The sequence below is a fragment of the Taurulus bubalis genome (assembly GCF_910589615.1).
Source record: "Taurulus bubalis genome assembly, chromosome: 4".
NCBI lineage: Eukaryota > Metazoa > Chordata > Actinopteri > Perciformes > Cottidae > Taurulus > Taurulus bubalis.
The window spans coordinates 32089930-32105300 of record NC_136592.1 but is presented as its reverse complement, the minus strand read 5'-3'; the positions used below and the strand labels follow the sequence as shown (position 1 = coordinate 32105300).

General features: G+C 45.2%; 1 protein-coding gene across 1 annotated transcript; it reads left to right on the top strand.

The window, feature by feature from the left end:
• Positions 1-1686: 1686 nt before the first annotated feature.
• Positions 1687-14959, top strand: LOC306735990 (serine palmitoyltransferase 2-like; the record flags this gene model as incomplete). Its single annotated transcript, XM_079217568.1, has 12 exons — positions 1687-1934; positions 4067-4261; positions 4864-5018; positions 6068-6216; positions 6730-6854; positions 7421-7514; positions 8770-8875; positions 9683-9902; positions 10506-10632; positions 12066-12201; positions 12286-12415; positions 14840-14959. The coding sequence occupies exons 1-12, from the start codon at positions 1782-1784 to the stop codon at positions 14957-14959; spliced, it is 1710 nt and encodes a 569-aa protein (XP_079073694.1). The 5' UTR covers positions 1687-1781.
• Positions 14960-15371: the final 412 nt, after the last annotated feature.

The following is a 15371-nucleotide window of genomic DNA, read 5'->3' as shown; positions in this document are numbered from 1 at the left end:
TTTGTTTTTGTATTGTATTACTTACCTTTCCTGGGAGGAAACACGTGAATACTTCGCCGTATTTGTTGCGCAGCCAGCTGTCATTGTTGTTTTCTTGCTCTCCTGTTTACCTTGCGGTGCGGATTCCCAGCCGTATCCACAGTGACGGTTCTGGTTCCGCGCACCGAACCGTCCCGGACCAAGCCTTACGATTAAGCGGTTTTCGACTGTAAAACATCACAATAAACACTTTCCAACCCGAAGACTACACAAGCGATTAATCCCGCAGTTTGTGCCGCGGAGAGGTGCTGAAGTTTTGAAAGGAAATGTGCACATGTGTTGTGGCAGTACAACCTCGAACCGCTAGAGGGAGCCAAACGGCCACGGCTGCAACGTAAAGTCATGACATTGTTGCACAAGTTTATTGAACTTCCATTTAACGTGCATTACCGTAATGGAGTTCCCTTGCCGTAAAGTGTGTCGCCTGGCAGTGCAACGAGGTGAGTCTGTGACGATTATCAGAGAAATACTACATTTTCCACATACATGAGATGGTTTGACTTTTGAGCCACATTCATACTTACTATTTCCCGCTAATGACAGTAAGTGTTATTACTTATAATTTACTAGAATATAAATAATCGCAAATCAATTAGTTAACAAATGAGCTTCCTGTAATTTAAGAATCACACTAACATAATATAATACATCATGAGACCTATGTTACTATTCTTATATTTTTGCTTTAAATTTCTCCTACATTTTAGCAACTTGACCTTCAATGTTTCTGTAAAAATCTAGGTGTTTGTCTTAGTTCCAACAAAGTGTTTTCCATTTGAATATAGGGGGCTTTATGTGAATGAATGAATAGCAGCAATTTAAAGACAGAAAATAAGATATCAAAACAGCAGGGATGAAAGATATATACAATAATAATTCTAATAAAATATAAAATAAAAATATCTGGGATGAAAGAAAAGCACAGTATTAATTTAGGAATTAAATTAAACTTAAACAGTAGAAGTGCAAAAGTGCAAGTATGTATGTATGTGTATATTAAGTGTGTGAGATTATGTATGTAATGTGTGAAGTGTGGATAAACATAAACATGTACAGTGATTCATTATATATATATATATATATATATATATATATATATATATATATATATATATATATATATATATATATATTGGTAGATATGTTCATGTAAGCATGGATGGTCTTGTTAAATGATGTGTTGAAGGACAGAGCATGCATTTAAATACCAGTTGCATTTCAGGCATATAACACATCTAAAAGAATATGTATTTCTGCGAAAGTATGGAAACATGAACCTTTCTCACATATTGAGAATTCACAGACATCTTCACAGTGTGTGATCCCCTCTAAGATTGAATTATTTAGTGGAGCTTCTTTTCTAAAAAGTGATGTAGAGCATTGTACTGTATATTTCTTCCCAGCTGATTATACATTATAAAACAATTAAAGTGTAAACCAAGTGTATGTGCCTCAAGCCACGCCCTCCCGTACTTGTGAGCCGCGTGGCCCCGCCCCCTCCGATATTATTATGGGCGTGGAATTTCCGGTATATTTTGCATCAGAATTTTGAGGTTTTACAGAGTGTGCGTGTGTGTGTCATTAGTGTACGTGCGTGTTGCGTGTGCGCGTGTGTTGCGTGACTGACAAGAATTCCTACGCGTTCCCAGCCCGCACGCTGTCGCCGCCGCGCACCGCAGGCAAGGCGCCGCGGTCCTATACGTGCGAGTTCACCGCCGCGGCTCCACAATCGTCGGCCAGCAATGACCGAGAGCCCCGCGACCAAGCCGGCCGACGGGGATGCGTGTCCGCGCGTGAAGAACGGACTGAAGCCGGAGAGGAACGGCTTGGTGAAGAGCCTCCGCCGCTGCCATGAGCGGCCGCCCAAGCGCAACTGCCACCCCGAGGAGGAGGAGGTGAGGCCCGGGATGGGGATGGGGATGGGAGGCTGATGGAGCCGGGGGACGCGTCTAGCTGTGGACCCGGAAACACGCGGACATCCCGGTCACCTTCATCGACTCGATCAAACAGTCCCGCTGCGCATTTTCTGACACTTTGTTGCCTCCGGTTCTCTCCAGACAGAAACACTCTAGTTTAAAGGCTTTTCACACGTTCTTAACGTGATACGCTCCTTCAAAACATGAAGCAAACGCTTCCCACGAGCCATAACGAGACCCTGCTTGACTCGGCGCCATCATAGTGGCACCACGCAACGTTTGCATGTATTCAAATCTCAACTTTATGAATGGGAGTTATGTTATGCAGGCGCTCCAGAAAGTTGACCGAATTCTGAATCTGTGAAGCGCATAACATGCATGCCGAATTTAAGAAGAGCAATATCTGTAACCCCACTCTGTGTGTTTTGGTTGGGCTCGAAGTGGGGATGGTGTGGCCCCTAGCAATAAAACAATAAATACTAATCATACAGTATCCCATGATGCTGTAGCACCAGTCAAACTACTTGGGGCAGTTTACGTTTCCTCCCTTAGATGACAATGTGTTATGCTTAGAGGGAGTGGTGTGTGTGTGTGTGTGTGTGTGTGTGTGTGTGTGTGTGTGTGTGTGTGTGTGTGTGTGTGTGGTGTGGGTGGAAATAATTATAGTATACAGGCTGCTCCTCTCAACCTCCAAAGTGAACTATAAACATTTCTCAATTTGTTTTGTTTTTTTAGGCTAGTTTCTGAGAGTGCATTGGCTGCAATTTCCGGGTAAATATTTGTCTGTTAGCGAGTAACGATGAGGGATTACAGGGAGACTCTGAACCGATGCTGTCGATGTACATGCAGTTTTTCACCAGAATGGTTGTGAGGCTAAATGCAGAGCAGGAAACATTGGTTTTAATAAGCTCTCTCCTAAGATTTGACTGAGGAATACAGGCGGCATCTTCCAAACCAATTCCAGTTTGAGTCTTTTTCAAGGGCAACACACACACACACACACACACACACACACACACACACACTTGGTAGAGAGAGACACACTTGTTGCCAGGTTTTTCCACAAACAATTCTTTAAACTCCCCCTCCAGGAGAAACTGGGCCTTCAGCCTGGTGACTGAACCTCAGCTGATTACGGTTTAGTGCAGATGTCAGCGTTTGCTGCTTGTGTTTAGGTATTTGAGAGAAAAAGGCATGACCGGTCACATGCAGCGCCTAATAGCCGCGAGCACACAGAGGCATGATGGGGGAATTATATCACGTTTATGAGCTTCTATCAGACCTGAGAGAGAGGTTGACTTGTCTTTATGGCTTGAATCATGAACACGTTAAGGTCATGAGCGCGTTGCCGGCCACTCGGCACATATACACCGGCTCTTCCCTTATTTGGCAGTCAAATCCTCCCTCCCTGGCATTTGTTGCACACCGCTTTATTTCCTGTATGGTCGGTGTTCAGCTGCACCAGAGCGAATGCCTTCTTATCTTCCCCCTACTTACACACAGACTGCACATAAGCCATCTTTTTTAAAGTGAGACACAGAAACAATATTTTGTTTGGTCCCCATTAGAACCAAAGGACAGGGAGTCACAGGAAGAATCATATAAAGTATTCAAAATGTGAAACTGTATTCCAGCTTAGGTGTGAGTCTCTGTGTTTGCATAGGGAGATAAGGCTAGGCGTGTGTACATGAGACAGTGTTGACTCTCTTTTTTTCAACTTTGTAATAATAATAATGCAATATATGTATAAATATATATTTATACATATATTAATGTGTATATATATTTATCTTTTTTTAATACATTTATATTTTATAAATATATCTTTTCAAATATACATACTTTTTTATCAATGAACTAACAAATAATCTGAAAGAGTCCAAAGATTCTGTCAGTTTGAATGTTTAAAAAATAAATAATTGGCATGTCCTTAACATGACGTAGCCACAGCGGACGCTTCCACTCATAAAGCATAACAAACACTCATATGCACTGAAAGATACTATTCCTTTTGATAACATTCGACGGCCACTCCTATGTACCAAAGGTCATCTTAGTTCACAAATCCCAGTCACTTAAATCTGAATTCCTGGCTCCCCCATGTCGCCCAGGTCCCTGCGGCGGCGCCCCACGGCGGCCTGTACAGCCGGCCCTTCCTGGAGTCGTTCGAGGAGACGCCCATGCTGGTGGCGGTGCTCACCTACATGGGCTACGGCGTCCTCACCGTCTTCGGCTACCTGCGCGACTTCCTCCGCCACTGGAAGATCGAGCGCTGCCACATCGCCAGGGAGAAGGAGGAGCAGAAGGTGAGGGGCGGAGTTGTCTTTTTGTTTTTCTTCCCCATTTGCATCGGCAGACGGCACACTTTGCCCCCCGTCACGCCGGCTAGGAAAAGAAGGCCAGATTGTTATTTTCACGCCACAAAGCCTCCCAAATTATCATGGGCTGTTGTCTGTCTAACAGCTTTAAGTATTGTGAAGCAACGTCTGGAGAGGAAGCATACATTTAGAACCAAATTCCCCCCTCGGATCATTCGATGGAATCTTCAAGTTGTTGAAAAAATGTGCACATTGCATTGTTTTTGTCACATTTTTCTCTCCCTGAAGCGTATCCTTGACCGCCGTTACGTAACTTTTGATAGTGAGGCCCATTGTTTTTCAGTGTTTTGGTTACGTCGAGGAAAGGAAGCAGGAGAGATAAACGTGGGGGGGGTCGTGACATGACCCCCGCTAGACGCGCCCCGCATGTTATTCTCCTGGGAGCCGAGGGAAATGAATTTGAATGTTGAGGAAGATATTCCTGTATTCCTTTCCTTCCAGCTGCACCTGGCAAATGTATACATGACCTGTAGTTCTCTGGTAGTTGTTATACCCTCCTCATCTCTCTCTCTCTCTCCATCCACCTGCAGGACTTTGTGCCTCTCTACCAGGACTTTGAGAACTTTTACACCAGAAACCTCTACATGCGTATACGGGACAACTGGAACAGGCCCATATGCAGCGTCCCAGGGGCCAAAATGGACGTGATGGAGCGAGCGTCCCGCGACTACAACTGGACTTTTGAGTGAGAGAGACATTCATTCAAGGCTGTAGTGTATAAGTCAAGATAAAGGTATACGCTGAAGGACTCATGGGACAGTAGGAAGCAGACGCGTGCTGTTTGGTTAAGGGTTAGTCCAGACTGTGCTGCCACCCTTCTGCTCTACAAATACCAACGAGGCAAGGGACACATATAACTTTAGGAAATGAGACTGGGTAACATTACTAGTCCACGATAATGCCGAGCAGGTTTGTGCACCAGCTTGAAAGTTGCAATGTCACGTTGTTAAGTTCTAGAAAAGAGGAAACTGGCACGAGGCAAAAATGAAACTTGAGCTTTGAATGTGTTTTTATATAGTGGCGTCTGCTGTCATTATTGTTATTCTTTCTGAGTGTATTATCTTTATGATCATTTAAACAAATGTAAATAAGCAACCATTTTATAACCATTTTTATTAGATCAGAATCAGAAACCGTTTATTTGCCAGGAATGTTTACACAAACGAGGATTTTTTCTAGGCGGAAGGTGCATACATTAGACGAGACAATCAACGGCAACAACAGTGCAATGATATTAAATCAAGTATAAGATAAAGTGCTCAGACAAACAGATAACGTTAATGTAAGTGTATGTTAAAGTGTATGTTAAGTGGAACGAGTGTTTAAATATTGATTTATTCTGACTTTTATTTTCTCAAATTAATTGTTTAGATTTATTTGGGGACTTTAAATGGGGGGAGGGGTGTCAGCTGAGTAATGGAGAGAAACGTAAGCAGGCAGCAGTTTGCAGAGACGAGCTGGTCAGACGTACGACAAACACACTTTTCAGCTCAAGAGACTGGACTGAGCCGTCCAATCGATGCAACAGAGGCCTCCACAGGAAGTACCAGGGGGAACTGTAGTTCAACTACACATCTCTTGGCAGATTAATATGGACCAAATCCCCCCCAAAATTCTCCCTTCACATGTGACGGAGCGGACCTTGTGATGCGTGTCGTGTTGTCATTGTTAACTGTACCAATAGACTTGCATGAACATCCCTTTGATCGTGCCCTCTGTCTCCGCCCCATGCAGTTACACGGGCCGGGTGGTGCAGGACGTGATCAACTTGGGCTCCTACAATTACCTGGGCTTCGCTGAGAACACGGGTCCGTGCGCCGCCTCCGCGGCCGAGGTCACCGCGAAGTACGGCGTCGGAGTTGCGAGCACCAGGCAGGAGATCGGTACAATCACACGCCGAAACACGGACTGTCACTAGAGCTGAGCGGCAGGAATGTGGTGGTGGTGGTGGTGGGGGGGATTCTCCACAGTAAAGAGAGAATAATGGAGCAGTTTGTTTCGTGGCATGGTGGAAACTAACTCGGTAGATTTTTCTTGACAACCTTGTGTGCAAATATGGCATAGCGTTGTTTAGCATATGGGCTTTATTTGTCCTGCACAACAGATATTGGTTTTCTTAATAGATGCTCGACGGAAACCTTGGTGGTGCCTCGAGGTGTCCGTTTAAACGGAAGTGTAAAAAGTATAAATCCTGGCGGCATCGCGGTGATTACAGGACACCAGGAAGTCACTGCACCCGTCAAACACATGCTACCCATCTCCTGGCAGAAGATTCCTCTTGACTGGACTGATCTGAGAGGGGTGTCCATCTTGAACCTGTTTACCAAGCAATCTGTGTCAGGCTGGTCTTTGAGGTTTTGTTTGGTATGGTGACGACCTGTGAATCTCCATCTCAGGAAACCTGGACGCACACGAGGAGATGGAGAAGCTGGTGGCTCAGTTCCTGGGCGTGGAGTCGGCCATGGCGTTTGGGATGGGGTTTGCGACCAACTCCATGAACATACCGGCGCTGGCTGGCAAGGTACGTCCACCGGTGGTGGGTGTCTTCTTGGTTGAGCTGAGATTTCCTCTCGCAGCACTTAACCCCCATTCTTTTACCGTTTGTTTCCTTGTCAGGTTTCCTTTATGTTGTCTCAGCTCTTTCCTCTTATTGTCACTCACTCTACCTTCTACCAATGTTCAGTTCAGATTTGCGTATATATTTACCTTTTTTGATGAAATATGTTTCCTACCAGAGCACATTCACTGTAACTTTAACGTTGCGTAACGTCACGATGACACAAAAGCGTCCCGTGGTGAGGCTACAGGAAGAAAACACTTCCTGTTGGCACGAGCAGCTGGAGGCTCGACTGCACGTCAGATTTGGAAATAAATAATTAATAAATCAATTCCAACCGGTACTGTACGCTGCTGCCGTCGTCGCTCTGCAGGTAGACGTCTCGCCACGTAGTTGCAACATCAGTAATAGTTGCTCAATGGCTTTTCTTAAATGGGCCAACAATAAAGCAACACCGTCTGCTGCCTCAGATGGATATTGCACAACTCCGATGTGTGAGTGGTTTATAGGTGTTGCCTGGTGTCCCGCAGGGCTGTCTGATTCTGAGTGATGAACTGAACCATGCCTCCCTGGTCCTGGGCACCAGACTCTCGGGGTCCACCATCAGAGTCTTCAAACACAACAGTGAGTCTGTGATCCCAATCAGGTCCTTTTTTATTTATTTTTAACTATGCCATTTTTCTAATCTCTGTTTCTAAGTCCTCCAGTGTACCTTCATTCATCACCTTCTTCTTCAGAAGCCTCTGTGGCTTTCATTTCTTTTTTCGGTACATAAGTCATTGATTTACCTCATGGCTCTACTTAATAATGAACCTCCCGTAGCTTTTTTTTTTTACAGATTTTTCGATAATGAGGAAGTGAAATTTAAAAAACTCAAACGCTTCTAGATTATCAACCACAGGTCCGATCTAATACATTTAAACGGCTAAAGTACAGTAAACCCTTGTGAGAAGAGAAGCGATGAACTACATTTAAAAAAAAAAAAAGATGGTTATGTTTGTATAATTACGTAAGCTCCTCAACATGACTGAGCGATTACAGCGTTTCACTATTTAACTAATTCAGTACCCCTAACAACGGCGGATTTCGCTCAAAGTACCACGTCTGTAACCATAGAGACTGTACGAAGCTTCCAGTAGTAGGACTGTAGTGTTTGTAAAGTATTAACGTTGCGTGCTGCGAGAAAGCAACGGCAGTTTCTCCGGCTTGAAAACATGTCATTGCTTGTGTTTATTGTGATTATTATTGCATATTATTGCTTAATCTTTCTAAAGAGGTGCAGTATTACTCTGGGGCATGATGGGAAGGCACCAAAAATACAATTAAAAAAACTTCTTGCCAAGAGTCTGATACAAAAAAAAAGGAGTTGCTGATTCTTTAGAGATCAAGGACAATAGGGGCTGGTATTCATATCAAGGTCATTTGAGCTGTAGAACACCTGTAGAAGCTGTTGATGAGGTTAATAATGATTGTTCTTTCTTATCCTCCCATATGCTGGATGTTGCCGCCATGTGATCACTTCATCTCATCACTTTTCATACATGCACTACTACTGGAGCGTTAGCTCCGCATTCCACGTCTCGGGTTAAGTCGTGTATCATAACCCGAGGATTTTTAAATTTTAACGGATGCTTCGGTTTCAGCGCCCTCATTGTATTGTTCATGCTGGCTCACTGTCACACTTGAATAGAACCGAAGAATAGCCTTTGTTCACGTTATTCCTGACACATTTTTCCTGGTACAACTATTGATATTCACTTTATTGTGTCTATAGTGTCTACACTTGCTGTGTTTATTTCTACTGTTCAGTCTCGCTAAACGTATCATATCTAATATTGAATGAAGTGCAATTACTTGTCTCTCTTGATTTTCCTGTCAGATATGCAGAGCCTTGAGAAACTGCTGAGGGAGGCCATAGTTCACGGGCAGCCCAGGACTCACAGACCATGGAAGAAGATCCTCATTGTGGTGGAGGGCATTTACAGGTGGATTACCCTTTTTACTTCACAAGATATATCTTAAATTAAAAAAAAAACTTCCAGGTATTTTACAGTTAACTAGGCTAAAGGTCTCACTTGGCCAAAAGCCGTGAAACAAAAGGAGTTTAAAATATTGATTTCCTTCCTGGTTTCAACATGAACAATGCTCACCTTGTTTAGTTGCGCAATCAGTAGTTGCATCAGATTCTCTGCATTGGTAACTCTTTTCAATCAACAGACTTGGGCTTTCATTTTAAAAACGGGTCCAATGTAATCCAATTCTTTTCATGTTTTAAAAGCATGTTTATCAGACGCATCACACCTTACACAAACACATGCTTCCAGAGGCAGCTCTTATCTCCTATTGATTGGTTCATGTGGTTCCATTGGATTCAGCAGTATCAACACTCCCGGGAACTGGCTTGCTGGTTGAGGGAGCTGATTCGGTGCTTGGTTTGCTCTTACTGGCTGCACGACTTGATGGGTTACTTTAATCCGCCTGACAGGGCGGCTGCAAGAGGTTGCACTGTACAGCAATCTGCAGCAACACTGTGCAAAGCAAATCTTTTTCCCTGTGACATTATTCCCACGAGTTGGCACATGTGAACTGAATATTTGAGTCGCTTGTCGTTCAGCGAACGTCTGCTCGCCAGCTGACGGGTCCCAGCTGTTTCGCACTTGGCCCTCGAGTGGGGAGCCGAGTACTCGGCTTTCCCGGGTTGTCAGGGAGGAAGTGAACACACCGGGAAATGTCGTTGACACGGATTGTAACCCCTTCTACTGTGTATTTATTTATTTTCCCCTGCCTCGCAGCATGGAGGGCAGTGTAGTGCGCCTGCCAGAGGTGATCGCCCTGAAGAACCGCTACCGGGCCTACCTTTACCTAGACGAGGCCCACAGCATCGGGGCCCTGGGGCCGAGAGGGAGAGGCGTGGTCGACTACTTCGGCCTGGACCCCTGCGACGTGGATGTCATGATGGGCACTTTCACCAAGAGCTTCGGCGCAGCAGGGGGATACATCGCGGGGAAAAGGGTGAGGATGCAGAGGGGCGGCGGGTTGAGTTGTAGGCTTTTATTTTGAAAGCACAGTTCTAAAAGAGAGAGCTCAACGACGGTTTTGTGGCAATATTTATGGTTCAGTTGCAAACTGTCTCAAGTTCTGGAGTTTCCGTGTCGAGTGACAACATGTAATGTGGATTTTCAGCCCGACAGCTGCATTCCTTTCCTATTAGCCTCGTAACATGACATCAGTGATTAAAATCAAAGACCAGGTTCACAGCCGTCTCGGCTTCAGGACGTGAACTGCTTTTGTGTCTCCGTGAAGCGATTGCGACACATTCTGAATTTTAATCGTTTGAATTAGTCTGAGCAGAATTACCGGCTTCTCGTCACCTGTTCCCACTCACAAACCGGGTCAAAGTTGCAGGTTGGAACTAATGCAACAAAGTGTTAATAACCTGCATGACATTTTCAAACTTTGTTGCAAAACTGTACGGATGGACGGTAATCTTGTGGGACAAAATGTGAGATATGCAGCTGGCATTGGACGCCAGAGCCTGTTGTAGACTCACAGTCTGTACACAACCCGTATGCATTGTTAAAGCTCTCCTCACGTCTCCTGTGCTTCCTGGTTTAGGAGCTCATCGAGTACCTGCGCTCCCATTCGCACAGTGCGGTCTACGCCACCTCCATGTCTCCTCCTGTGGTGGAGCAAATCATCACTTCTATGAAGTGCATTATGGGAGAGGATGGAACAACGATCGGTGAGTGGGACAACTATTCATATATATATGTGTGTGTGTGTGTGTGTGTGTGTGTGTGTGTGTGTATGTATGTATATGTGTGTGTGTATGTATATGTGTGTATGAATGAAAAATAGACATTGAAAGAAGTGTGTATATATATATTTTGAGTAATTACATTTACTTTTCTTTTGTTTGTATGACAAATGCGTGTAAAAAAATAAATAAAAAAGGTAATGCAACACACAGTCCCACCAGTGTTTTTTACACTATCACCCCAATAATGCAGGTTTCAATAATCTCACAAACTAAAAGAGGACGAGTCTCCAGAATGCATTGGATGCATCTGCATTTCCAACGCTGATGGCAGACATAGCTGTGGTTTGTTTCGAAGAAAACTCCACAGGGCACCTTTTACGCGTGATGCTTAGAAAGATGTAATGAAAGGTCCCTGTCTCCCCACAGCACTTTCCTATAATGCTGGAGTGTGTAGATATGTTTTTACTTTGAAGCTCTGTTACCTGGGCCCCAATGCCCTGCTCCTTTTTTAATTTATTTTACAAATAACCATGACGACACAAGACACCACGTTGGAGTCCTCACTTTCATCAGATACGTTCCTACCTGATCATTTAATCACATAACACCCATCAGAGTAGCTTTGTGGCTTCGTGGCTTCGTGGCTTCGTGGCGGTCCTCTTTCCCGTGTGTTGAGTGCTGTAATTGTCGCCAGGCGCCACCGGGTGTCAGTGCACACTAATGAAATCCATCACAGGAGACTTATCTGACTCACGTTCCTCCTCAAAGATTCCAGGGCAATCAATTTCAGATGGAGTAAATGGTATCTCTCTTCTACTCCTCCATTATTGTAAGGCTAGGTCCAGATAAATCTCCAGTAAGATTTAGCTTTTGTGCCGTTTCTTTTAACCCCCCACCCCAAAAAAAAGATTTTCTGGCATGGCCCTGTATGTCTTTGCAGCAATCTCTGTGTGTGTGTGCCATGTTGTTTATGTCTAGTCATGAAACCCAGTTTGTAGAACCCAGCGACTGAAAAGAGCCCAGTGACTCTGAGAAACATTCCAGAGAAAGTGAAAGCCTGCTCTCCGCATGGTGCCATGAATGGGATCGCTTGCAGCTGCTTGTCAACCTTCTTTTTTCTTCTTCTTTTCAAAGCGTCATCAAACGAGCTATAAATAATTTTCTCTCTCCCCCCCCCATCCTTGTGCCAGAAAGATCAAATCTGGTAAAGGGGGGAAACGCATATTTTGGAATGTCTTCTTTGTCTAACTCCTGACACTCCATATACATTTTAGTGCATTTATTCAAACTTTTGAGTCGTGAATTGTCGTTGAACGGAGTTCATCCCGTGGATCTTCACTGCAGTGTAAATATACCAAATGATCATTAACTCTGAGGGTCAACTCGCGTTTAATGTCTCCTCCCGCCGTCCCCAGGCCTCCAGCGCGTGCAACAGCTGGCAGAGAACACGGTCTATTTCCGCAGGAGGCTCCGGGAGATGGGCTTCATCATCTACGGCAACGAGGACTCGCCCGTCGTGCCCATGATGCTCTACATGCCCGCCAAGATAGGGTGAGCCTCCAGCTTTGACCAGCTGCTGCTGCTGCTGTGCATGTTGTGTGTAACTTGTGCCTGCGTCTCCTCACGTCCCACCAGAGCGTTCGGCAGGGAGATGCTGAAGAGGAACATCGGGGTGGTGGTCGTGGGCTTCCCCGCCACGCCCATCATCGAGTCCCGGGCACGCTTCTGCATCTCGGCCGCCCACACGAGAGACGTGCTCGACAGGGTAACTTGGCTTCAACCTTCTTTTTTTACTTTCTGCAAAACCAGATACAGCTTAGATTATTATTTTGTTAACCCTATCAACAGGACAGTCTGTGGTTTGCTTTAAACAAACAAACAAACAAAAAAGAGAAAAAGCTCTCCTGCGCGAGCAGAGCTGAAGCACTCGGGTGGTCTTTAATTAGTCCGAATTGTCCGTCCCAAGCATCACTGGACTACGCTTACAGGGGCTTATGGGCTCCATGCAAATACTAGACTTGTAGACACATTGGGTTTTCCAACAATTAGCATGTTAGCTAGCAAGTTATTGTTGTGGAGTCCAGAAGGAAGAGAACGGTGTACATGTCAATATTCCACCACTGGCATGCCTTCCTCAGTAGTATCAGTTGATGCTACAAGCTTTTTTTTTTCCAGGTTTGTGTAATAACCTTCAATTAGTTTGAATTCAAGCCGAAGAGGTCATGACGACACTGGAATGGGAAGAAGGGCGGTATAGTGGGCGGGAAAACTGTCTGCAGTCAGAAGGACACAGGTGTGATCTGCGTTGACCCCAAATGTCTTATTGTGGAGACGTCTTTTGAGTCACTTCAGAATATCCCTGTGTGTGTGTGTGTGTGTGTGTGTGTGTCAGCTGCATCTCCCTGCAGGTTATAATGCACAGTTTGTTCACGGTACCTTTCCCCCTGTGCTTAACCTCCACTCTAGCCGTCCTATTTCCTCATTTGATCGCTTCTTTGTCGAGCCATCAGAGAGCCGCCCACTCGTCTCCTCTCCCACTACACGGAGCTCTCCGTAGACCCGCCTGCTCGTCCTCTTCCACTCACCGTTAAAAGCTTCGGCCTGTCTCTCATCCTCACATTATACACAGATCCTCTCGCACAGCGGCCGAGCCGTCTCCTATCTAATTGGGCTGTCCTTGTGGCTCAGCTGGGGGGGGGGGGGCTGTTATCCACTCCCGTTCCTCTTTCTTTTTTTTTTTTTTTTTGCTCTTCAAAAAGAAATAAAATAAAATAAAGCGGACAGGGTGTGGGAGTATCGTAGCGCTGTATGCTTTTATCTGTCATGATATTAAAGTCTCTCTTTGTTAGCCATCCTCTCCGTATCGCTCTCCGGTACTTTGATGTGTCGTTTGTGCGTCTCTTTTATCTGCCGGGCGAGCTTTTTGCAGTTTTAACTTCTCAATCGAACGCGCCCACACAGAGGTGCACATAAATCTTAATTCCTTTTCTTTTGTCCTTCTGAAGACGTTTCATTTCACTGACCACATTAATATCCAGCTCCACAAATCATACTGATCTACGGTGAAAACGGACTGAGGTCGCTTTATTTGTGGCATTCTGTGGCCACAGTGTGTGTATACCGTAAACGTCGGGGTACAAGCCGCTCCTACGGCCGGTCAATGTCCCCGCTGTAGCAAGCTAGTAGCAGCTCTAGCTAGCGCTGCTGCTGCTACCGGCTGCTGCTACTGCTACTGTCCCCTCTGCCCAAGTCGGGTGTCGAGCCTGGTCCCGCTACCTTCGGTGGTTTTCGGGGAGCTAGCAGAAGTTAGCGGAGAGCTAGAGGAAGTTAGCGGGGAAGTAACGGAGCGCTAGCAGGAGCCCCAGCTGGCTACAGCGGGGAGCTAACAGGGACACTGACCGAAGGTAGTAGCGGCTCGTAGCCCGACGTTTACGGTACTTATACTATGTTCGTCATAGATGTGTCAAAGTATTCATTCTGTGTGAAACTTATCGGTGAACTGAATCTGAATCTCGCACAATGAGCGTCACCAACATGTCCGTCACCCTGGTTAGCTAGCTAGCTAGGTGCCAAATAATGCAACCAATGCAATGACACGCTAACAGAATGCCTGTAGCGAGCTAGCCACTTTATTTTTTTATTATGTAAAGGCTGGCTTTTCATACTTGGATGGAAATTGTTATTTGGACAAACAGACAATCGTGTTGAGGTTCTTTGTCTTGTGCTTTAAAAATATATGTCTGTCAGCAAGTTTTTTATTTTTATCCGACCGCACCGTGATCAACCCAGGGGTCGTCAACAGATCGGAACATTGCATTCAGTCACACGCAGCTCGTGTCGTTATTGTTGATCATGTGACGGCTTGAAATTTAAGAACTTCCAATGACATTACTCATAAATAAGGCACTTTTAAGACCGAGAAAGGAAGTCATCGCCTCCTGTGCCCTAACAAATGTGCGGCCGGGGACTTCACTTCTAGACAAATGGGGAAAGCTTGGGTCCATCTGCAGCATTAAAGTCAGCTGTGTTTTCTATTCCAGCCCATGTTTATGATTTAAACTTTTAAGACCGGTGTGTTTTTTTCCCTTGTAAAAATCTTGCTTGGTGCAGCTTTTAATTTTCCCCGAGCCACATATTGCTCTTCACGGTGACAGCTTCTTCTTTTGTTATTGTATGAATGTCTCCACAGGCGCTGAGTGTCATCAGCGAGGTAGGAGACCTTCTTCAGCTCAAGTACTCCCGACACAAAATCCAGCCGTCGTTGCCGCGGCCCATCGACAACAACGTGTACGAGGACATCGACGACTGAGGAGCCGCTCCTCTCCTGAAGTGGCGTGAACCAGAACAACCCCAGAAATTGCAGAACGGGTCAAGATGGATCACAAGTCTTCCAAGAGGACCGAGATGTGCGCAGGTGCCTTGCCACTAGCTAGCCATAAAGTACCCCCCAAAAAACAAAAGGAGAAACACTTCCAACGGTCGTTTATTCTACTTTGCCTTACTTAACCATGCAGAACCTGTGGTGCACACACTGAAAGACAGCACTTACACTTTTCCCTCATCATTTTGTGTCAAAGATTTAGATTTGTGTGCAGCGCTTCTTGCATTTTGTGTGTGTGTGCGTAGTGGACAAATGTCAACTTTCCGAATGTCTCTGGAATTGAGAGCGTGGCGCTTTTATGTCAACAGCAGCGATGATGTCGTACAACAACAAAAAGGTC